The sequence below is a fragment of the Poecilia mexicana genome, unplaced genomic scaffold (genome assembly GCF_051168715.1).
Source record: "Poecilia mexicana isolate PSO_F unplaced genomic scaffold, ASM5116871v1 scaffold_12, whole genome shotgun sequence".
NCBI lineage: Eukaryota > Metazoa > Chordata > Actinopteri > Cyprinodontiformes > Poeciliidae > Poecilia > Poecilia mexicana.
The window spans coordinates 11,845,305-11,870,826 of record NW_028263381.1 but is presented as its reverse complement, the minus strand read 5'-3'; the positions used below and the strand labels follow the sequence as shown (position 1 = coordinate 11,870,826).

At 37.0% G+C, this 25,522-nt stretch overlaps 1 protein-coding gene across 1 annotated transcript in view; it reads right to left on the bottom strand.

Moving 5' to 3' along the window:
* The window catches only part of LOC106917409 (astrotactin-2), a 49,322-nt gene that overhangs the window by 6,397 nt on the left and 17,403 nt on the right, over positions 1–25,522 (bottom strand). Inside the window, exon 4 of the mRNA XM_014986353.2 lies at positions 9,672–9,813. Within this exon, the coding sequence (XP_014841839.2) occupies positions 9,672–9,813 (142 nt within the window). The remainder of the gene's footprint in view (positions 1–9,671; positions 9,814–25,522) is intronic.

The window sequence follows — 25,522 nt, the reverse complement described above, 5'->3', positions numbered from 1 at the left end:
ACCTCAGACAATAGTTAATTCACTTGTTTACAATTACAAGTACAATTGAAATTCTTTGTGAGTGTACATCATTTATATTGACTGACAAAAGCCAAAGACAAACCAAAATCTTTAACAAGGAAAATATTTTTTTCAGAGCACTACAACAGATACAGTACCGCTGCAGCACTTAATTGGAAAAATAGATTGGAAAAAGGTTTTTTGACTACCATATTCCATTTTGTGGTGCCATAATTATTGCACTATTGTGGTGAAGCTTGTTCTTAGTAAAGATTTACTGGAAATAGAGAGAATGAGGGAGACCGAGCGAGCGAGGGGAGGGGGTGGTCGGTTGGCGGGGGGTAGAAAAATCATGTTTTGGTCCACATTAACTGTTTTCCTACTGCAGGGAAAGTTTAGAAAAAGTGAATTAAGTCTTGAGAAATATTTATAACTGGTTAAGAAAAACTGTAAGCTTTCAGCAATATTTCCACAGAGCAACCACTGTAAAAACAGCAGAAGGACACAAAGGAAACCACAAAACAAAGTGAGACAAAATGAGCAACTCGCATGGCATTCTTCTCCTAAAAACTGCTCTGAAATGCACAAAAAAAAAAAAGAAAGATATTGTTTATGCAAAAGTCACTTTGCCAAAAACGCCCATTCTCATTTTGATGTCTCTTGCAATCGGTTCCAATGCTATCAAGTGATTGTTTTGCTTGTAACATGACCTGTTTGGGCATTGCTTGCATAGTTTGTCTGGTCTTGTTATTCAGCAGGGTGGATGTGGTATTCCCCAAGAACCTCAAGAAAGACGTCCAGACCTCGCTGGGTCCTCTGCCTGGTAAAACAATGCCAGCATGTTACAGCCACGCTGTTTAAATTATACAGCCACATAACGTGCAGATGGATACACCGAGGTGGGAGAAATGAGCAAAGCAGAAAGATGGCATGACAGAGATTTTATTAAAAGAGTTTTGGGTTATGCTCGATCACTTGAGGAGTGGTATGCATAGGCTTGCTGCCTCCTTTCAAATCCCCCAAAATGGTTTTGCTATGGTTTGTAAAAAATGAATTAAGCTTCTCAGGAAAACAACGTGGAAAAGATTGTGTGGAAGATTTTTTTATTTATTTATTTATTTTTTTGTCAAACTCAGAATGCAATGTTTTGATTTTGGTCCTGAAATTCAGCCAGGTGACTTATTATTATTATTATGTGTCTTATTTGTGCAACGTATAATAAGCTGTCAAAATGGGTGGGATGAACATAGGATACTAGTTTATAAACAGGCACTCTATTCTTATGAAGAAAGCCTGGGAGAAGAAGAGATACAACCACAGTCTGGGCTGTCATGACAATGTAAAATCAAGGAAAGAGCTGAAAAGATCTACAACCACCATGATGACCATTCACCCACAGAGAGATACACTTTCCTTTGTCGCCGCTGTAGCTCATCTCTATCATTTGTTTTGCTTCATTGTCTCATCCTTTAGCCTCCATGGGAAATCATTGATTTTTTTCAATTAGCTATTGATTAAAGGAACATTACAAAAAGAAAAAGTTTTTGTGTTAATTTGCAATAAAGAGAAAGCTGAACAAGAATCACAAAGTCAGAGTGATCAGAAACATGAGACAAAAGGAATGGGAAAATGTGAAACGATAGTCTGGGAAGATCAATTAGGGCAGTATCTCCGGCATGCCAAGAGAAGCCAAGATGGTTGGGGATGCCTTTTCCATTACATCAGCATTTGGACACACATCAATCGAGGCTGTCTGCAAATCAATCAAAGCAGAAAGCTGTTTCTCCTTGCCCAAAGAATTTGTGTCAGCTTACAGTATATCTCATGACTCCGAAATCATCCAATCTGAGTGGCATCGCACTGTCGTCATTGCTCTAAATAAGACTGCCTTGCCTCTCAGTGTAAATTAGAAAAGATGGTCCAGCTCTGAATGAGCTCAGCTGTGCATCAGCAAGGCTCAGCAGGAAAAAAGTAATAATGACCACACTCCATTAAAAGTCATTGACGCTGAAATAACCAAGACTCCTGGAAATTGAGTTTTGGGAAAATCCACTAAACTGTCATTGCAGCGGTACTTTTGAATTACAGATGGCAGTCACAGTGACCATCGCTTTTGGCACACAAGGATTGGAATGTGTCATCAAAAGAAATTCACAGTAAATGACCTTTAAGTAATAGAGAGTGAAAAATCAATAAACTAATAAGGATATTTATGCTTCCAGTCTTGTTGGTCACAGAGACATGCAGTTGCATGAAACTGATCAATAGCTACAAAAATTAAAGTAAAAATAAAAATTCATATCACCAGTGGATCTTGCTCCAAATTATTCTTCCTTACCCTCTGGAACATACTAAGCTAATTTGAAAAAATCTTAAAATTTGTTGTTGCTGACTGTTATCAACCACCTTTACATTTTGCCACCGATCTCATGTGATGTCTAGTTTTGAAATCAGTTCTCATTGACGTAGTCATGTGTTTTATGCAGAAATGCCCTCAGACAGCAATGTTGATATTTCATTTCAAATAGTCCACTTCCACTCTCTGTTTTTTGTATCAACAGGCAACATGAATGCTTTTGAGGAACGAATATCAAACATGCTGAGAAATTACGTACCTGTGTACGATTCTTCACAAAACACCCACAAAGATTTTCAAGTGGCTTAAAACTCCTGGATAGAAATTGCAAAGTTGTTGACCATGGAAGAGACAATGCTGAAGCAGGAGATGCGTCGTCAGTTTTCCATGGACACAGTGTCGTTTTATAGCCCAATCAAGTAACCACGGTACTTTCAGTTGTTATAAAAGTGCTGTATATATCCAACAAGTAAAAGAAATTTGACTTCGCAATTTAGTGCCTTGAAATTGGGCCTCCGTCTCTTTAAAGCCTTTAACAACGTATGTGGGGGAATTGCACTGAGATGTAGCTCATGTGATGAGCTATACAAACATGCAGTTTCACCAAGTCTTTGCTAATTTATAAGACAAAACAAACTTACAAGTTACTTTTCAGCAAGCTATGTGAGCTAATTTTAAGTCAACAATTCTTTAATATTTGTGAAAAAGTATTAATTCTGCTAGCAGATTATTTAATTTATAGCAAGACTTTTTTCCCATGTTGTTAATGAAATAATCTTTTTCATCAGTATTAAGGAATTGCTTACTCAAAACAAGCACCCGAATCTAGCTGAAAAGTTACTTGTATGTTAGTTTTGTCTTATTTCAAGTGAATTTCCACTAGAAACTAGACAAAGATACTCTGTAAGACTTTGTGTTTTTCTAGTGTGGCTGCCATGGGAGAGTCAAGGATTTCTCCCACATGCATGAAAGAACTAAAGCTACACTCCAGAACTGTTTTTAATGAGGGAATTACATTATAACATGATGCAATCGTGTTATAATACCAAAAGAAAGTAAATGTTTAGCAAGAGTAAATGTGGCCTTGATGGTATTTAATGTTTACCAAAACATTTTGATCTTTTTTTTTCCTCTGTTAGTTAAACTGATGAGGAGAAACACAAGACTGGTATTACCGTATGTACTATTGAAGTATTAAAACTAGTAGCACAGCATGTACACTCATAAAAAAGCAGCACGATAATAACAAAGAAAACGTGTTTTATCCACGTGCTGCTCATAACACATGACTGGCTTTGGTGGTCAGATGATAACACTAAAGGATATTATTTTATTGTTCCTGTTTTGTTTTGCTCACAGAAAACTTTAGGGTCACAGCGGCCTGCAATAATGCAACAATGTATGGTGCATACAAGCTTAGGTTTGATCAGGCTTTTGATTAAAACAAATAGAGTTGGCTACAAACAGACGTCTCCTGTGACATAATGTTGACGCAAGTTCTTCTCTTATCAGAAAAAAACCATCACTGTGGAGAATGCCTACACATTGATACCAATGCTACAAAGTTACTTATTAGGTCCTTGTTGGAGGTTTTCACAAGTGGAAGCCTGACTTCTGCATTGAACTGTGTAGTACTAGTTCTTCCATAGTCCTTCAGATGTAGTCAAAATTTGATGGGAAATTGTGGAAACAGTGCTAAACATTTTTTGTAGTTCTACTCCATGGGGGGCAACAAAGCCTCCACACCATAAATCTCAATTAAAATTTGCAATTACTCACAAATACAAGTCATAGGACTTCTGGAAAAAATGTTTTAATGGTTTATGTTCAATCATTTTTAGTTAGGTAATCAGTTAAGTTTATTTGTACGGCACATTTCAGCAACAAGGGAGTTCAAAGTGTTTTACATTGTGAAAACATAAAGAAAATAACTTAATAAACACATCATATATTCAACAGTTGTAAAAACTAATAACAGATATTACATTTTGTCAAGAGCCACGATCAAAATATTTGATACGCATCAAATATATGGTCAATGTTCTATTTATTATGGTTTAAAAGCAAGTCTAAGCAAGTGGGATTTTAGCCTTGATTTAAAGGAAGTCTGTGTTTCAGATGTTTTGCAATTTTCTTGAAGTTTGTTCCAGTTTTGAGGTGCACAGAAGCTGAATGTCATTCGCTTTATGTTTGGTTCTGGTTCTGGGGATGCAGAGCAGACCGGAACCAGGAGACCTGAATGGTCCAGAAGGTTGGTACAACAACAGCAAAACTTTAACGTATTTTGGTGCTGAACCATTCAGTGATTTATAAATTAACAGAAGTATTTTAAAGTCTATTCTCTGAGCTACAGGAAGCCAGTGGAAGGACTTTAGAATTGGGGTGATGTGCTCTATCTTCTAGGGTTTTACTGAGAACAAGAGCAGGAGTGTTCTAGATCAAATGCAACTGTCTTACTGTTTTTTTAGACAGACCTGTGAAGACCCTATTGTAGTAATCAATGCGACTAAAGATGAATGCATGCGTGAGTTTCTCTAGATCTTGCTGGGACATTAGCAATTTAATCCAGGAAATGTTTTTCCAAGTGATTTAAAGCTGACATTGACAGATAAGACAAAGACTGAGCTATCCAAATACATAGACAGGGAACTACGTGTGCATCAGTTATGGTAGTCCAAACTCAACAATATTGCGCTGTCAAGCATGGTGGTGGTAGCATTACGTTGACAGTGAGCTTTGCTCAGCCTGGATGGAAAACAAAGATGGAAGAGTACCACCAAATTCCTTAACTTTATGTCACTCTGAGGTCCATTGATCTCAAACAATGGTACGTGTACCATCAGTGGTACTAAACTCGCTTTCGGTGGTACTTGGAAAAAGTTGTGGTGTTGACCATTTATAAGTTTAATATAAGGTTGTTTAACTGATGTACGTAATAATCCAGATCCAATAAAAATAAAAAAATAAAAAAAAAGATATGTTGTTAAGTAAAAACGTATTCACGTCAAAGGGAAATGGAGAATGGAGAATATTTCAGGAACTCCAATGATCAAATGAAATTTACAACAGCTAAAAACAAGTGCAGTTGGCTACTTATTTAATTGGAAGATACCACCGTGCATCTGGGAATGAGATCAAACCTGACTTATGTTCCTTTTGCAGGCAGAGAAACTAGAAGTATATGGTAACTGCTGTGCTTTGTATAAAGCTTGGCCCTATTAGCAACATAAAGTAGTAATGAGTTTATGTGCAAATTATGTACGTAACAATAGTGGAAAGTTCAGAACAGAGGTTGCAAAGAATTCTGTGTGAGAAAGGCTTAATGAGTGCAAATAAAATGTTTATTGCTGTGGTCAGTACAGTTTACACAGCCATATTAGATTTTGAGGTCAGGGTTGGTTCCAATGCATTTTTGTCAATGGAATGCTAAACTAAATCATACCCTTAAACCAAGCATGTAGTTCTGCAGGATAAGAATAAACTGCTTTCTTGTTTGGTTCTCTGTGAAGAAAAACACAACAAATTAGAAATGTTTGAGTGCTGTTGTGTTCGTGTTCTAAAGTCTATAAATATGGTGTAATATGGAAACCTCAGTATTTTCTGAGGTGTTATTTATGATATATATAAAAAAAGTTTGACGACTATTTATCTAGATAGTTGAAAGATGAAAACGTCGCAGTGTTACAACATGATGGTGATTCCAACCTTGTATCAAACCTGCTAATAGAATAGATGTGGATGCAAGATGTTGGAGACAAAATAGAACTTCAAATTGTTTTAGAAGAAAATAATCATAATCTAAGAAGCATGTTATGTAAAAACAAAATGGACTGAGAACAGACTAGAGTAAACCATATACCTAGTGTGGACTACCCATCGGCACAACAGGCCATGCTCAGGGAGTCAATTCTCATCTCTTGGCCGGCCTGGGGCTGTCATAATTTCAACAAAAAAAGTATATTAGAAATAATTGTTGTCAACCGCATCGTCCTGTTGGTTCATTTTCTTGAAGGGCATTTGACTAATCCAATAACATCTCTGAACCCTCCTTGTCCTGCCCCCTCTCCCGTTCCACCAAAGTGATCAAATTTTGCTGACCGGAGTTAGAGAGACACGAGTAGTGATTGACAAACCACAAAAGTGCAATAGGGGGCAGAAAATCTGTGATGAAAAAAGGCTAAAAAGCCTGAAAGTGGAAGGAGCAATATGTGCCAAATTAATCAATATGTTTGCTATTGGCATTATAAGTTCAACTATGTACCAGGAAGGTGCAGAATTATTGGGATTCATCAAAGGGGAATGAGGAGAGAGATGTGATCAAGAGAGAGATTAGGAAAGATGTCAAATTAGTGTCTGCCAACACTAAAAGAGGTACCCAAAATGTTCATGAAGATGGATGTTTTATGAATGGAGAAGAGACGGTGATGCGTGAGAGAGAGAGAGTGAGATAATGGTGGGTGGAGGTGTTGATGGTGTTGGTGGGGGGAATTAGAATGCAATCAGAAAGACACTGAAATGACACCTAGGATAATGGCTCATACCGTAAAAATATTTTGGGATGGATGTCAAAAATGTTAAATTAAAGCAACTAAAAACAGAAAAAAAAGTAGTTAAAACGGTTGGAATGGATACTATTTAGAAAAAAAAAAGTTTATAGACACATAGTAAATCAAAGAGGACTGGCGTAACTCGTGTCTCTGCTTTACACTTTCCAGCAGAAGGTCCTTTGCTACACCAAAGTCGTGATTTTCATTGCGGTGCTTGTTAGGGGAACAGAATGAGCTCAAGTGTACATGATTATGGTTTCCTAAAGATTTCAGTTGTGGCTGTTTCTTGCGTAAAGACATTGAAACTGTTTATAAACAAACCAAGGCTATAATGCACCAAGACACTGTGAAACAAAACCTGAGAAGACAAGCAAAGCTGAGATGCAATTGTGTTTCATGTGTCCAGTGACAGCCACAACAACATCTGGGTCTTGTCTGCTTCCCTCATAGTTGTTGGTACTTCAGCTTAATTTCAGAACATAGTGGGGACAAATAGTACTCAAGAGAAAGGCAAATCAGAGCCCGACCAAAAGTCTGCATTGACCCTCCTAAGTACCATATCCTTGTATGATGAATATAAAGATGAAAATGATTACTACATTGTACTCTTAATTCTTGTTGACAGTGATTTATAAACTTGCTGTATCAGCCTTATAATAATTCTTGAGCTTTGTGGTGCTGTCTAAAGTACATCATACTGCACAGGGCTCTTAAAACAGACAACATTCTAGATATTTGCTGATTACAGTCTTTTTCAAATTACTGCAGCTGATGGACTGTCATCTTTATTTATTTCATAATTCACCAGAGCTCAACATGAGAAAGAAATTAAAAAACAGTAGCAGCTCTAAACATTTTAGCCAAGCTTATGCCAGAAACACAATGGATAGATTTTACATGCATACAATTATGGTGAGTAAAGAGACAGAGTCAGGGCCAAGCACAGTAAAAAAAAAAGAAAAAAAAAGGATGCATTACCATGGTTTTAATGTGGGATTTTCATGAGCTGGATTTAAAGATGCTTCACTGCCACAGACTTTTCTTGAGCAGTTTTTTGACAGAAGGCTAAACTGCGGTCACAGCAGAAAGTAGCTCATGTTTGGGGCAATGTAGATGGCAATGCAGCCGAAGCCTCATATCATACACTGCTTCACAACATATGATAACACACGTAAACCTCACAACACTAGTGAAACATGCATGAATGGAACCCCAAGCACAGCAATAGCAAAACATTTACAGAAACAGCATCAATAATGTAGGTGGGGAGGGGGAGCAGCGGTCTACTTGCTCTCTGAGGGATGGCTAACTCTCTAACACTTTTGTCCTTTAAGAGTCAGATCCATTGTTAGTCTGAGTCTAAGTGATATGAAATCAAATAATGATTAAAGAAAACTTTTTTCATACCGCAAAACGCTGTTGTAGTTTGGCGTGCCAAAAGAATATTCATGTAGTTTCAGTGAAGTAAATATGAAACCAAAAAATCTAAATCTAATTCACATTCTTTTCTTTCCACCTCTCCGTATGTCCAACTACTCAAGACTTACTCTGTTACGCTAAAGTTGTAAATATTTGATGTGCGCCACTGTAATATCACTGCAGCACGTTATGAAGGCATTACATGATGCGGTTAGTTTGTTTTTTGAATGTAATTAACGCTGCCATTTAACAAGGACCCTTCTGTATTCACTAAAACCTCTGACTAAAGAGAACATAAAAGAACGGAAGCATCGACCACGTTCAGGCTAAGTATGCTTTCCGGCTTAACTCAACCCAGCTGTTGGTCAGGAGAAGGTAAGGAAATTCACTCTTTTGAAACAAAATAACATTTGCGAAAGGAAAAGTAGACAACCAGGGAAGAACGTGGTGTTAGTGGTTCTTCCTTTTGCCTGCTTAGGTAAGCTTGGCAATATTGGCACAAAATAATCCACGCATACTCTGTACCTGTCTAATCTTGTTTGGGGTTTTAGGGCTGCTGGTGATGCTTATCTCCAGTGGTCAGTAGTCAAGAAGTAGAGTACACCTGGACTATGTTTCCAGTCAGTCACAGACCCACCTCTGAGGCATTCAAGGCAAGTCATATAGTTGAAAATCCAGCTCTACCAAATAGTTACCTAACTATTCAGGCTAACTATTTGAAGGAGAAAACGGTTTTAAAATCCTAACAGTTGTACAAGAAAAAGGGCTGGTCCTGTTTAAGGCCAGACACTGATGGCAGAGAAAGAGTCTCTTTAGCCAATTCGTGTAAAAATCTTTTGTGAGCTTTTGTGAGCCTTAATGCATACCAATATTTTTGAAGGTTTTGAATTAAAGTCACAATATTTTTGTACTATTGTTTCTACCTTTTAAAGTTAATAATGAGATGCCAGAGAATTCAAATTCAACTCCCCTCCTCTGATTTTGCTTAATTAAAGAAAGCTTTCAAATGTGTAATTTATGCCCGGCCGAACCTGTGATTTATGAACACCTAGAGTCAGTTTACAGAGGGTTCCTCTTCAGCCAGGGCTTATACAGTATATGCTTTAAGACATTAAGTTGTTATAGTGCAGTTGAATAACAAATAATTCAACTGATTAATAGATGTCACTGGATGTAAACAAAATGTTTTTCCATTCCATGTTTTCTTGCTTCCTCTTCCTTACTTAAAATGTTTTGTGGTTTTTTTTTTGCTTCACTTTTCTGCAACCTGGCACAAACCTGGGGGATAATCATTGTAGCTGAATGGGTCTGCGTTATTTGTCAAAGCCTAATGTCATGTATAGACTTACCTGTAGAGACTGTCAGGTTCCAGGCACTTGAAGACAACCGAATACACCACAGACTGGGGGTGATCTCCGGTCCTTTTCCCCGCAACAACACAAGATGAGCTCAAACCAGAGAATACATCATCCATCAAGCTCAGAACCTCACCTGGTAGAGAAATAGGATGAGAAAGAATCTTTTAAATGAAGTATGAACACGGTTTCAAAAATGTACAAATAAGCTCATTGACTTTCCCCATGCTGCTTAATCAGTTTTCAAAAGTAACTTAGTTTTAATGAGCACAGCAGATTTTAGTACTTAGAAACAAACAAGTAGCAGACACTAGAGTTATTTTATGTTTAGTCTAGTAGCTGTTTCCTTCATATTAATTGTACCATTTCCCTCTGTTTTTGTATGCTTTGTCTCAGCTTGGTCCTGTGGGAGGTATATAAGCAGCAGCAAACTCAAGGCTAAATTAAACATGACATGAAACCCCTGCACATAACATTATAGATCCTGAAAAAGAAAAAGAAAACAAAAAGATTTCTTTCCTTTCAGACACATGCACTGCACTGTTACAATGACATCCCACCAAGCACACTGGTGTCTCACAAAACAGTGCTGTGTAAGCTGTGAAATATTTTTCTTGTCAGCTTACAGGAAAGGCAAGCAATGAACAGTTGTTCATTCAGACACAGACTCACAACACCAGTTTCCAGTACTCGCAGGGCTGGTGGAAAAAAGAGAGACCTGTCAAAGTAGTTTAAAAGTACTCAAATGGTTGGATTTCCAGCTATTTCTACATGAGGTAAAGGGCAGCTTCGTTTTAGCTTATGATACATGGGCCAACTTATAAACACAGGGAGTAAGTCTGGCTGGTGGGGCGCAAGGGGATGGTAAGAAAAGGTTGCAAAAGGAAGGGAAAAAGAGTTACACAAATGAATGAGTTGACCTTTTTACAGAAAGAGCTTTGTATATAGGAAGTTGCCCCTGAACACCTTCCAACGCTGTGGCGGGGTTACTCTTTCAAAGAACCCACCTTTTTCAGACGGTGGATTTACTTAGATGGATTTTAAACTTTTCACAACTCTAAAATAAGATGTATATGTAAGACATGGGATTTTAGTGCCACGCTAAATTTAGTATCAGTTCACCTTCTGAATACATAGATAGAGTATATCTGAATACAATGTGACTGAGATACCGTTGCTGCCTGGTCTGGTATATGAAGATATGCAGCTACAGGTAAACAGTGTTCCAGGATCAACTTTCCATATATTTTTTTACTGTAGCATTCAAAATGTGATCTCAAATTGTTTCCGAGTTGCCTGGGTTTTTTATGTTTGTTTTATTATTCTGTTTTACATAAGCATTACTACTTGGAAATGCCATATGTACTGCATATATGTCACTGCTACGAAATTTATCTGAGTGCTATCCAAATATCATGGCAACCTGATGGTAATGTTGTTCAACCTAGTGCTACACTATGATGACACTCTGTCTGAATCAATGAAGAAATAATGTCTGTTGGGTTATTTAAAAATTATACAACTCTTAGAACCAAAGTATTTGTATTGCAAAAAAACATTTCAGTTTTAATTCAATGTCAACAGATGCCATCACTGGATTATGTACACCTCTAACAGTACATCACTAAATAGGGAGTACTGTCAATCTTTAACTGAAAATATGGCAAATAAGCATTTAACCAATAACATCTGACAAAGTCTGACTATTGGCGAAGACATATTAAAGCCAGGTCTGAAATGCCTTCTTGTCTTTGTGAATTTTCTAAGGTATGGAGAGCTGAAATCTGCTGCTGTTATGCTTTCTACTCGCTGACTTAGGTAGTTACAGAGATGATTTGTCAAGTAGGTATAAAGTTGACGTTGGTCACTGCTTCTGCAATAATGTGACTGACTTGAGTAGTTGACTCAAAAAGTTTAGATGGCTTATAGGGGACCAAGACTTTCCTGAGGAACTGCATTGTGAAAAGCCCTACAAAGAACTCAATTACAGTGGAAGTGATGCTAAAAGCATCCAGTGACGAGAAAGCCAATATTTATTGCAAGCCAAATCAAACCAAGTCAAGCAAACTTTACTTGTAAAGCACTTTAAAAACAGCAGGCACAAACTAAAGTACTGAACAAAAAGTACTTTTTTGATGTACTTTTTGTTCAGTACTTATGCTGGCCAAAAAAGTACATTCTGTTCAGCATATTAGAGTTTTATATTCAATTTTTTTGTACGACAAAAATAGTAGAATGTAAAATAAGTCAATTGATCAACACAAACAAAATAATAATAAAAAAAGTTTAAACAAGAAAATATTACAAACAAGAAAAAAAATCTAAATAAAATTAATAATGTATACTAGGTCAAAAACCATAGAGGAAAGGGGTGCCTTAAGAGCAGATTTACAAATGGCTAGTGAAGAGACTTTTATAAATTGCAACGGGAAAGTGTTCCATAATTCAAGAGCTGCAGTGGCAAAAGCCTGATCTCCCCTGAGCTTTTGCCATGTCCTTGGCACCTCCATAAGCAGCTGGTCAGCTGATCTGAGTGACCAAGAATGGGGGTGCAGGTGCAATAGCTCATGGAGTTAGGGAAGGGCAAGACTAAAGACTTAAAAACAAAATATATTTAAAATGAGTGTTACAGATTAGAAAAATGTTACAGGTATTTTCACAATTTAACATGACATCTCCATTTGTTAAACATATAGCTCTCCAAATGAGGACGCTCCTTGATTTTACATTTTTTGTCAAAGTTCAAAATTTTTCCCATGTTCATTCAACCGCATAGCAAAAATAAAAAATAAAAAAAATGAAAATTTTGTCCTGGAGTTGCTATCTGTTTTTATTGTCGTTTTTTGTAATGCAGTTGAATGAAATGAAAGAATATGGGAGACATTTTGAACTTTGTTTTCAGAAAAAAAATGCATCTTTAAAGGTAATTTTCTACGTACTGACTGGTAATGTTAATGGCTATTATAATGCAGATACACACAGTCCCTGTCCCAGACAGCACTCTATTGAAACCCTGTATTAGTCTGCACTATTTCAATGGGCTTGCAAAGATCCGGAAGGTAAGTAGTCAAGATAACTACTCTAATATGGATGATGCAGACAATGACAAACAATGAAAGTGTTGCAGGTCAGGATGTGCATTAATCAGCAGATGACTGCTTGTAATTTATTTTCTCTGTTGCACATTCATCTCATCAATGCTATATGGCACAATAAAGCTGGATTGTTCTGATCGATCATCCTAATAAGAAGGTAGTGCTTTCTCTAGCTGGCAAACAGTTTTTGTGTATTTCAGCTACGGTCTCACCACTTATGTGACGTCTTTTCCTTTTCCAATGATGGGTCTAAGAGAAGATTATATAGTGGCTATTCTGGCCTTCCATCCGCTTGTATAGCAGAATGCACACTTTATTTTATTAAAAAGTTGGATATGGTAAAGGCTTGGAAGCCGCGATATGAGCTTTAGTCATCAAATGTTTATGTCTTGTCTGTGAGGTGGCTTGGTATTGAACAAAAATGGATATTGTTCAGAATGCATTTTTACTTCAAAAAGAAACTATGCAAAGGTTTTATTATATAAGACCTTTTTTTGATGGAATTGCACAGGAAGACCATGATCAGGCTAATTGCAAGGCAGATTAGGCAAATATTGTCAATTAAATATGTAAGATGCAGATAGATTCCTGCAAAAGAAGACTGAATGTTGTAATTAAATCAGAAGGTGCGTCCACAAGATATTAGTTGAAAAGTGTGCGCACTTAGGTTGTTGCAGGATCATTATTTTCCTTATAAAAAAAATTATTTGATTTTCAGTGGAAATGTATGGGATAAATAATACCTTATAGTCTTTTTACATCTAAAAGCAAGGACTTTAACACGGTGTGTAAACTTTTGAGGACTACTGTACGTAAAGCCACGTTTCATCATAACATGCGAGGCTGGCTTGTACCAATGTGAGGAACTGAAAAGACAATAAGTGGAACAAGCAACTCATATCTAAATAAAGCAATTCAAACATCTTCACCCTGTCCTATTGTTTTGAAATACTTTACACCAAATCATAAGGAAAAGTGAAACTTAAGAGTTTCTCACATTGAGCAAAGTAGGACAAACTACTAGAAAATTTGGTACCATTTGTTATTTCACGGAAGTATTCATTCAATAATCACCTAAAACAACCCTGCGCTTCAGCCAGCATTGATCAGATGAACGCAACTGTTCTTATTTATGATCACAAGCCATGAGAAATGAGAGGGGTAGCTTGAATGTAGAGCAAACCAGGATGATGAATTGAATGTGCTCACACATGCAAAAACAATTCCACCGCTGAACTGTAAGTGTTTTTTTACAAGTCACTGGCACAGATACTGGCCAACACGTAAGGCTGCATTTGTGGTTGTTTGCTCACTTCCACTGAGGACTTTAAAATTTGACTGCACCCAAACTGGCTGCTTATAAGCACGTGCGTACAGGAATTTGCTAATGATAATCAAAGTTCTATTCATTAACTCTAGAATAATGTTTTCGACCCACCCAGAAGTACAGCATTTAAAGTTTTACCCGCTAAAGGGGTTCCACAAGGGCAGGCCTGTGGTCCGTCAACATTTCTGTAGATACCAAAGCCAAAACAACTCACAGCTGGCAAAAATTAAGCCTCTTGAAATTCTATTACGGTAAAAGCTATTTTGTGTTCTGCAGCTTACATTGCGATAAAAACCTCATGACAAATGCCAGCTGAAGCTAAAATAAGCAGAATAAAGAACAAATAATAGCAAATCACAGGAATGTGACGAGTTGGACTGACAGACAGTGTACAGAGGAAACCGCTCTGATTCAAACAAACTCAGGCTTTGTTACTACGCCGTAGTCACAAACAGAGTCCAGTCATGTTTATTTTAAAGACCAATGTCATATAAGATTTCTCAAACGGCTGTGTTGGCCCAGAAAAATCAACAGCTCCTGACCTAGACTGGCCTAAATTTGCTACAAAAACAAGGAATACCCTTTTCAAGAACTTCAGCGCATAACTAAACACGAGAAAGCAGGGGTGTGGTGGGCATGGGAGGGAAGATTCTTCCTCCCAAACCCAGCATGGAATACATTAGGTGGCAGGGGGGGAGTAAAAAAACATAACACTTCAACACCCCATGACAGTCTGTGTGTTTTTCTAACACATTTGGATATATAGACATTTCACACCATTATTATACCATACTGAAAGTTTCAACTAATATAAACAAATAATATAAATTAAAAAACAACAGTTAGCATTTCTTTTCTCCCCAAACCATTGGCTAAAACTAAAACTCCCCCAACAACATCAGGTTCATATGTTTAGAAGACTCAGCATACTAAATGAAATATGAACATGAAATCTCTCAAATAGCTGGAAGATGGATATAGAAAAAAACAAAACAAAAAAAAAAACAGGACAAACCTTTCCCAGACCAGATGGATTACGGTTATTATACTGACACAGATTTTCAAAACAACGTTATTCTTTTTGGTATCTTGCCAGTACAGAGAAAAAAAAAAAAACGTTAGAGATCAAAATGTGAACATCTATTTTTAACAAACTGCACACTTAATGAGATATCCTAATGTATGAAACATTTCACACATAAAGGTATGTTGTTTTCAGCTCCTTGTTCACGCCAAGGTGTGTGTGGGATTTTCTGCAAAGTTACAGGCTCACCCAGGAAAATTGTTATCACAAACATATCATTTCAGTTTAGCTACTAAATCCAGGCTGTGTGTCTTTGCCATAGATGTTAACTTATGTGTGTGTGTGTGTGTCTGAATATGTGTGTTTTTGTAAGTGTATGCGCTAACTCTATAGGTTATTGGGTTCAGGGGTGTTTTTTTTTTCCTCAAAGGGGAAATCTGAGGTAAAGTTGCACAAGAGAGAGAGAGAGAAAAAAAAAAACTCTGTTAGTGAGGTCCATTTTCTTCACTGAAGTCATTACCTCAGTTCTGTTCAGATTATGTACAAATCCAGCAGCAGGTGCTTCATCAGTCTTCCTGCAAAATAGACTGAACATAAATATAAACACAACACTTTTTTTCCCCCATTTTGTCATGAACTAAACTCAGACTGTGTGACTAAACTGCACATTTAAGAGTGGCCTTTTATTTTGATCTGCCTGAGGCACATAAGGTAGCATCTTGACATGCTTTACTTGTGAGGTGATGGATTATCTCAGTAGAGGAGAAGTGTTTACTAACATTTTTTGAGAGAAATACTGTCTAGAAAAAAGTTTGTATGTTTCAGTTGAGCTTATGGCAAAGTGGGAGCAAAAAAAAAAAAAAAGTGTTGTGTTTATGTTTTTGTATAAATACTCTAACCCATCATATATAAGTAACTGCCTACAGCATTGACAGTTTGCAGTCAAAATAGCCTTTGTTTTACTACGCCTCCTTTCCTGACTCAACCGTCTTTTAGTGAAGGTAATAGCACTGTTTTTAAACAAACAAAACATAAGCTTTTTATTAACGAACAAATCACAAGCTTTATATTTCCTGTGGGCTGCCAAACCTGCGATGGCCTCCTCTGTTAAACTGTCAGCACTCAGTCCTCCACTCCCCGCACTGCGTCTGCACAACACCGCCTTTCTGCCCCTTTCTCGCTCTCTTGCCAACATACATAGTAAACTTTGTGCAGATATGTGCATTCACTGACATGTAGGAGGAGTAAGTCACCATAGCATAAGAACAAGCAAAAAAAATACTCAAATATTCAGGTAGAATAAGCGGTATGGCAACAATAAAATAAATAAAAAAAAAAAAAATGTGCAAAGTACTAGATCTACTGAGTTACATATAAGTGACCATTTATTTTTAAGGTCATGTAAAGGGCCAGTTGCTTGGTCATATTAATGTAGCTTTGTAAATGAAGTGTGCTTCATAATGCTCTCATGTACCACAGCTTAAACCAGTTTAAAGAGTACAGGATGGTAACCAAATAACATTTAGAAGCAGTACAATGTTTCCATCATGTAGTTAAGCACATAATATCTTAGAGACCATTACCTTAGTGGGCATTTATTAAGTGCTTAACAGTGAATTGAATTTCTGACAATGGAAGACAATTAAGATTTAATAGTGGTCACAGACAAATTACACATTCTGGCAAAAACCATGTCTCACAAACACGCAACGCGATTTTGAGACAAAGTAAACTACGAGAGTAATTAAGAAAATATGACAGAATAAACAAAAGTAATAAGGTGAACTGAAAAAAAAAAGTACTATATTATGATAGGTTTAAGGACAGTCAGTTGAAGAATATTTACAAATCTGCATAAAATAGACCTATAACAGTTTTCTCATTGCCTGACGCTGAAACAGATCGGACCTTTCCTATCTTAGGTCAGATAGGGTTGACAAAATTATTTTAATTTTATAGATACAAGATTAAGAGGAAAGAGGATGACTGGTGAAGAACTGGTCAAAGTCACACCAGTGCTTTTGCTTTCAGCAAGAGACTTTGACAACAGTAGCTCTGAGGTACACTTACAGTCATTGTCCCTCCTGAAGACCCATTTGGGCCCAAGCGATAGCACGTGTCTTCCAAATTTCCCCCTAAAGTCATCTCCTGCTGATGCCATCTAAACTGTAAAGAATTTACACGGTTCTTCCGGAAGCCAAATACCCACACAATATGACGGCGCCACTCTCATACTTTATAGCTGGGACGGTCTTCTCAGGCTTGAAAGCTCCCCCTTTTGCGAAAGGTTGTTATGGCCAGTTTGAGTTTGTTGCCGAGTGCGTTTGTAAACTGCAATCCGAAATGTTATGTTATTTTGATAATGGCTTCCTGCTCCCTGAGTGGCATACTCCCTCAGTGGCAGAACATAGTTTGTTTTAGTTTACAAACCTCGAGTACCATATAAGGACACTCTTGAAACAGGTTTAGCCAGGATCTCGGTAAGGTCTCCTGCTTTTGTCACACGCATTCCTTTCTGATCAGTGCGACTGAACAACATTCCCTTGATGTTTATACTCGCATAAAATTGCTTGCACAAACGAACGTGATGCCTTTTAGGCATCTGCAAGTGGTTCACAAGGATGAACCAGACTTGCGGTTCACAATTCTCCAAAATATTCTTCCTGACTCCTTTGGTTTTCCCATCAAGTCACAAAAGGAAGCAGTGTGTTTGATACGTTTCCTTAGAATGCATTCAAGGATGTGACCATTTAACTCAAATGTTGAGTTAACCTATCAAGAGATCAAAAAGCTACAACAAAAAACAAAAAAGAAAATCAACATTATTTTGACTTGATTAAATTTAAGGGTAGATCAGCATTGGTATTTGTACACATGTGAATATTCTCAAAAAATGTGAAAAGGAAAAATGTAAAAAAAAATATTTTGTTAACATCAATTTTCAACGTCATTGTTAACATCATTTTTTCATTCTGACATTTGATTAAATTGAGCTAATTTGGTTGTACTAACTTGAAACATTAAAATGCTAGTCTGATTCAATGTTTAATCTAGATTGGTACTATATTAATCTAAACTATTAGATTAATAGTTTTATATTAACCTAATGTTAAACTATTAGAATTACAAGGTTTGTATTAGATTTTTAGTCTAATACAAAACTATTAGATTAATTTATTATTTGTTAAATGATTGTTATGAATCCAAAGTGCTGCTAATGGTAGATATTTCTTTGTATATTGTTTTTGCTTTGGGCCTCCTCCTTATTAGGTCAGCCTCCTGCTGTGATTAGCAGGCAGAAGCAGCTGCTGTGGTTGAGCTTATTGTTTGCAGTGAAGGACTGAAGAGTGAAACAGTTTTTAAACCACAAAATTAACATTTATTTTTGAATTCTTTGCATGAAGACAACTCGGAGGATTTCAGTTATTTTTATAAGTCAAGGAAATGCTCTTTTTGAAACCAGAAAACTCTCTTCAAGTGCTTTTTATTTAGAGTACGTTGGGAACATCCTCCTCAGAAACTACTTCGCCATTCACAGGTTTTTGGCGCTAATTATGAAGCAAGAACAGCCATGACAATGTTCTTCCAAAGGGCTCAGGAATCTCTGCCATAAAGTCAGGGAGAGTTTGTCACTGACCTGTGTGTTGGCCGTCGGGAAGAAGAAACAGTGGACCAAAACATTGTGAGGCATAAGACTGGAAATATGCTAGTAATACAAAACATTTTTCCTTTGCATCCACATTAAAACAACAACAACAACAACAAAAAAAAAAATTCATGCACACTGTAGTCATCAAAATAGCAAGTTATGTTAGACCATATTTAATGGAGGCAGCTCTACATTTCTGGTTAGGGATTTTTATCAGTCCCTGTATGAAATGAAGTAGCAGGAAAGAAATTGCGTGATGTGTTTCTTTAAATCAACATTAGCTTTATCATGTCTTGTCCTCAGCAGTGTTCATCATCACAAATTATATTTCAATTTCTTAAATGCACCTCAAGATGCAAGACAAATAAAAGGGGTGGCTTCTGGACAGTAAGACATTAGAGTGGTACCCTTCCCTATATGTCTCTACAAAATGCAAGAAAGAAATGCATAGATGGTCCATTAGTATAATGAAATAGAAGAAAAGGATGACATAGCAAGCAGGTCTGATGTATAAAGCCTCTGTGGAAGACTTTAAAAGCAGTTCTTCTTTTAACTGAAGATGTGTGTGCAAAACCTAGCAGTTTCTCAGCAGTTTGATAGTACAAATGCTAACAATATTACAGCACGGTACTCATTTTGACGAAAGGTTCAACAATATGATGACCAGAAGATGAAGACGTCACCCAGTATGATGCCAGGGCCTCATCCTGGAGTAACGGTGACAGAGAGACAGACACACACACACATTTCTATTTTACATTTTTGGATGATATATGTGTTAATTTGGATCTATAGTGGTCTACAAAAATTCTTAATCCTCCCACAGTCTTAGCGTGACACTCAGGAGGATGTCATGGTTGATTGTCGGGCAGCAGGGAAGCATGGGGAGGGTATCCTGTTAGACTGAAACCCCAAAAACAAAAACGCAAAGGCACACTGAGTGTCAGTGCGATGGCTGGGCTGCGTGCAAGGTAAAAGCTTGCAAAGTCAATTTGACCCTGTCTCTTAAGACCGCAAGAGGGTTAAAAGTCTTAAATTTGAGTTAATGAAACTTGCAGAACAATAAATGAAAATTCATAACCAATTTTCTAATTTGGGATCACTCGTGGGAGTCCTAGGTCAGCTACTTCTTCTGTGCACCAAAAAAACAACAAAAACATAATTGTGAAAAAATGTTTTAATAAATATCACTAAACAATTGTGATAATGGCACCAATGCAAGTAGGTGACTCTATACAACACAACTAGTTAGCATGCTCAGGTTAAAAAAATAAAACAAACTGTCCCTTCAAGAAATAATCCATAAAAAGTAGGGACACAAAAGTGGTCGTGTTTATTTGTCACAGTGTTCAGTAATCATCAAATGTCATAATTCACTAATTCTCATCAATATTTAACAGAGTAGTTTGAAGGAAAAAAGGAAAACAAATAATAAAGAAATGCATAAGTAACTCTCCTAATGCTCCAGGCAAAGTATTTCTGTCCAATCAGGCTTCAGGTATCACCTTTAAAGATAGAAGTTTGACTGTGTGTCTTAGTCAATAACACTAAACAGTCATCTGTAACCCCATCTGCATTTGATAGTGAGCTGTTTTTTTTTTTTTTTTTCAGTATCTACTGTTTTGAAGAGATAAGAAAAAAAATCCAAATGGTTCATTATTGCAGTGGCTCTTGTGGGAATAAAATTCCAAACCTGGCAGCTGCTTTGTTCCCTCTAAATGTAGGATTTTCCCAGCAAACTGGAAATCATGTGTTATTTTATTGGAGCTCGTGCCCATTACATAATCAATGTTTTCAACAAACACATTGTTACTTTGCTAAAATGAATGCTCACTTTATAAAAAAACAACAATTTATTAGCCATGGTTTATACAAGTGGGCTCAAACAACAAACTTTAGGAATGATTTAATGAATACTATGGCTGAGACCATGTTGTACCCTCTTGGATAATTTTAACTAGAAAGGTTTAAAACACCATTACGGCCCTGCCTCATAGTTTTCTAAAATCTCTCCTTGTAAATGTTCAGGGCTTTATTTGAAAATGCTTTCAAATAAAGTTGTTGTTGTTGATTATTATTATTACCCCTCATACTATTTCCAGATAATAGTAATTGTGCATTACTAGAAAGTAGAATGAAAAGAATATTTAAGAATGTTTTTTTTTTTTTTTTAGGAAAAAGTCACTGTTGACAGAAAGCCAACAGTGAAAGAAAAGCCAGAAGTCAGGGTTTATTTAGGGTTTAGGTGGGTGGACTGATTCAAAATGTAAATATCAACAAGTTTCTGGTTGATGTACAAAATGTGAAAAGCTGTATGACTTACACTGAAATGACACTGGTATTTATTGCAGCATCACAGTCAACCAGTGCAGAGTCAATATTAAAAATGAAATGATAATTCAGTGTTGAAACATGTTTGTTTTATAAAACATATCTGACTGTCACGCAATTGACAAAACAAACTAAATTTATCTGCCAGAATTATTTTAAAATTCATAACATATATCAGCTACATAATGCACTTTTCCTACATGCCATTTGATGTACTGGGCAATTCCCAGTTCCCACCACAACTCCAAAACTCTTTGAGTGTAACAACCTGAAAATGACACCGTGCTTAGCTCAGTAGCCCCTGCCCTTTCCGCACCGCAGTACTTTGGGTCAGGTGTCAGGGTTTGTCAAAGACTAATGAACCCCTGTGTCCACCATTTTGATGTGAATCACGTGTGGTCTAGTTTTACTGCACAAAACATTTTTTTTTTTTTTTACTGAGCCTCAAATTTTGCCTGAATATACGCTTAACAAAAATGGCATTTTCTGGTCTTAGGGCCATAGATGTGAGCATCTAATGTTTTAATCAATTAAAAAATGTTTATGAAACTTTCAAGCTTTGGAAATATCGCCTTCGGTAACCTGGTTTTGCTTGATTTTCTTGATTTTTGATGTAAAAAAAAAAAAAAACATAACTGAAATTAAAGGTTCCAATACATTAGCAAATGAAGATCAAGAAAGCAAACTCTTGTCTGACTAAAAATCTAGGTCTCAGTTCGACTGAGGTGAACTCTGGTTTGGTTAGAATGCTGAATGTCCAGCGGACTGGAGACCACTGCAAAAGCAGGAAGCCAACTATAGCACCAAGTTAATTACTTAAGAGCTTTTCAGTTAAACGTCTTCAGCTGCTTTTTAAAAGAGTCAGTGGAGACAGCACAACAGAAGGAAAGCAGGAGGGAGCTCTACAGTCTTAGAGCAACAGCCTAAAATGCCCAATCCCCATAAGTTTTAAACCGAGTGTGTGGGACTACCTACAAATTCTGACCAGTTGACCTTGGTGCACAGGAAGAAGAATAAGGTTTCAGAAAAGTAAGCAATATACCGGGACGCTTGACATTGTAGGGCCCTAAAAGTAAAAACTGAGATCGTAAAATGAATTCTAAAATTTACTGGCAACCAAAGCAGAGAAGAGAAAGCAAGACTGGAGTAATGTGAGATGGGAGCTGCATTAGAACCAATGTGTTTTTGTGATCTTGGTTAAGGATTAATGTTTGTATTACATTTTGTATTATAGTAGAGTCAGCACAGGAATCATTTGACGGTAAAATATTTTGATTTTGTAACAATTTTAAGACATTTGAAACATTTTGATAATTGGAAAGGAAAATTGCACAACAATAGAACAATATCAGTATCTATTTTGTGTCTATGTTTAAGAGCACGTGACGAATTCCTGGAATATAAATTGACTATTTTTCTGAATACAACTAGCATGAAAAATACCTCCCTGGATCAATTTTGAGCCACAATTCCTGATCACATGGTCCCTGATAGTGAGCCTATAACTAGGCTGACTAAAGATAGATTTGGTTTTCTTTCTGAATCGTAATGGTAGAATGAATTTAAAAACTTTTTGCACATTTTGTTTCCTTGTCTGTTTTGAACAGTCGGGGTAAAGATCTTGTACAAACACCAAAATGTGTCCATTGAATTACACAAACAGCCCTCAGTAAACCCAGCTGGATTATGGATCCTGTCTTTATAATAATGCAAGCCATTTTATTATGGGTATGCATTTGTTTCTCCCACTTTAAAAGCCTCCTACGCTCTGATTCTGGACAGAATGAGACTAATCAATACCGATTTAATGCTTAAAATGCATTGAAAATTAATTTTATCCCAGCATCAAATTTGACTGACTCATAATTTGTGCCAAACAGATACAATTTCACTATAACTGATAGGAACAAAAAACCCCGTAATAAAAAAAAAAGACAAATGAAAAGAGGCAATATTCTTGTCTTGCTTCAGTAATAATTTCATAATTCCAGCACACATTCATTAGTGAGCTTTTGGCAACACTGAGGGATTATCATAATTATTGAAAAATTGGGAGGAGAAAAAATAAATAAATCAGGGAAGTCTAGACCTGTGGCGAAGGCAGAGACTAACAATGTGCGTGCAAAGAGGAGAAATGGGAAAGGAAGCAAAAAGGAATAAGGACTGCAGAAAGCCTTTGGCCCCCTGCCTGCAATCTGCAATCTGCTGATGGCGAAGCTCGTGACGAGGAGGTGCACAGCGTCCATTTTTAGCGATGAGGTCATCTTTAATTAACAAAACAGAGAGTCAGCTGTGTCACTCCAATCTGTTATCTGCACCCATACTCAAGGACACCGTTTATCTCCATATAATTCAATCTCTTTGAATAAGAGCTTATCGACGCATTGGGGTGTATTCTTGGTCTCGAGCAATGATGGAGCTGTTACATAAACAAGGGGGGAGGCGGGCGGGGGGGATACCGTTGATTGTGATCGCAAAAGACATGTGGAAAGAGCAGAGTTATGTAGAGGTATTAGGCATATGACAGGAGAGGAAAAGCAGAACAAGATCCACATGTCGTGTGTCTCAATAAGCTTGCGGCATGAGCTGGAAGAAGCAAACTGGAACTAAATTAAGGGCAAAGATCAAATGGCTAATCTGTTTCTGAGTCCAATAGTACCAGCATGAGGTGACATCATTGCTTTGGAGCCCTCCATGCTGCTGCTGTCTGGTTCCCCCTATCTCTCTTTTGCTTTGTGCTCTCTCTCTTTCCTCGTCTCTTCCTGGCTATACTGTCCTAAAATGACTCCAATCTTCTCACAAGGCAGTTGCTGTTTCCGTTTTTACACAGTGTTCGCTTGTAATTAATTTGTGACTAAATAAATCTCGCTAAAAAAAAAACCCTGGACTTACAGGTATTGGTGAGTAGGATTTTGTTTATTGGTGAATAGGTTTTGGTCAGCAAAGCTTTATGATGAATGCTTATAAGAAGATGTCGCCTACGATTTGACAAATCAATATGATACAGGAACGGAAAGCTGGTAATGATGGTATCCAGAAGTACCTTGGTGGGGTTTTTTTTGGCAGTTTGCCTTTTACAAGGAACCACTTGCAAAACAGACAAGACAGACAGACACAAAACAGACCGGAGGGATGTTTAAAAATACTCCCTATTCTCTCTTTATCAAAACTCTGTTGTATTCTTTTATGAAATGCAAATGATGACGTCTGTAGTCTCTGAGATGGCTAAAACTGGACTGAAGTAAGATTCATACCTTTTCACAGTCAGTAACAAACACAAATACAAAGGATCAGTTTTCAGACTTATATGACTACATACCCAGATTGAAATGAATCTTTCATGTTATCACAGCGCCATTGACACAGCTTAACATCTTTCAAATCTGCGAGGTTTTGACTCCAAATTACATGCCTACTGTGAATGTACCTTCACATTTCACAGCTGGTTTGCTTTAGAGAAATGCTGAGCCTCACAATAACACACCAGTGCTCTCTATCTAACTGGTTTTCCAATAAATCCTGCCTCTGCCTTGTTGTGCCATCTAGAGGTCTGTGTAGAGCCCAGAGAAGTCACTCATTTTCTGCATATCCGTCACAAATGGAATCCATCATTACTTAAATTTATGGCACATAAAGACTTCTCATATGTGGAAAGCCCTGACGACAGTACAAAAACAAACAGTGTGGAATAAAAGAAACTGTGGATTTTTTTTGTCTTGGCCTGTTGGCTCAATTGAAAGGACAAATAAACGAATAGCATGTATTTTACATTACAGCTATCATGTAAACTGATACATGAAAAGGACTCTCATTAAGAAATATAAATATAATAATTCATTAATAAACATCCAGATCTGCCATATGTTACATTAATGTTGGGGGTGGAGGAATGGATTTAAAGATTAACTGAATAATTTTGAAATTTTCGATCTTTTGGGATTTTTTTTGCACAAACTTCACTTGGTTTTCCAAGTGAAATTTGGAAAACCAAACTTCACTTGTTCCAAGTGAAGTTTAAACTTTAGTGAAGTTTAAACAAAAGAATATCCAGAGATCAACAGTTGTGTAGCCAGTAAGGCTTTCTCATGTCAGAAGGAAGAGGCGAATGGGCAAAATAATTTGAGATTACAGAAAAAATGAGTGTTTCAAATTAAGTGGCTTGTAAATGTATATCACCAGGACCAGCTGAGAGACTGAGTCTTTACAACTTGTGCAGGACCATGGTTACTCCCTACTTCAACAACCGCAACAGTATTCAACCAATACTCCTGGCATACACACTGAACCCCATTGAGATGATTCAGGACTTACGTTTAATCCACCAAAAAGGGAGCACATGTATCCATTACTCATACAAATTACCTATGACTGTCAAAATTAAATTAAAAATCACTATTACTTACCAGCAGACTGGCATAG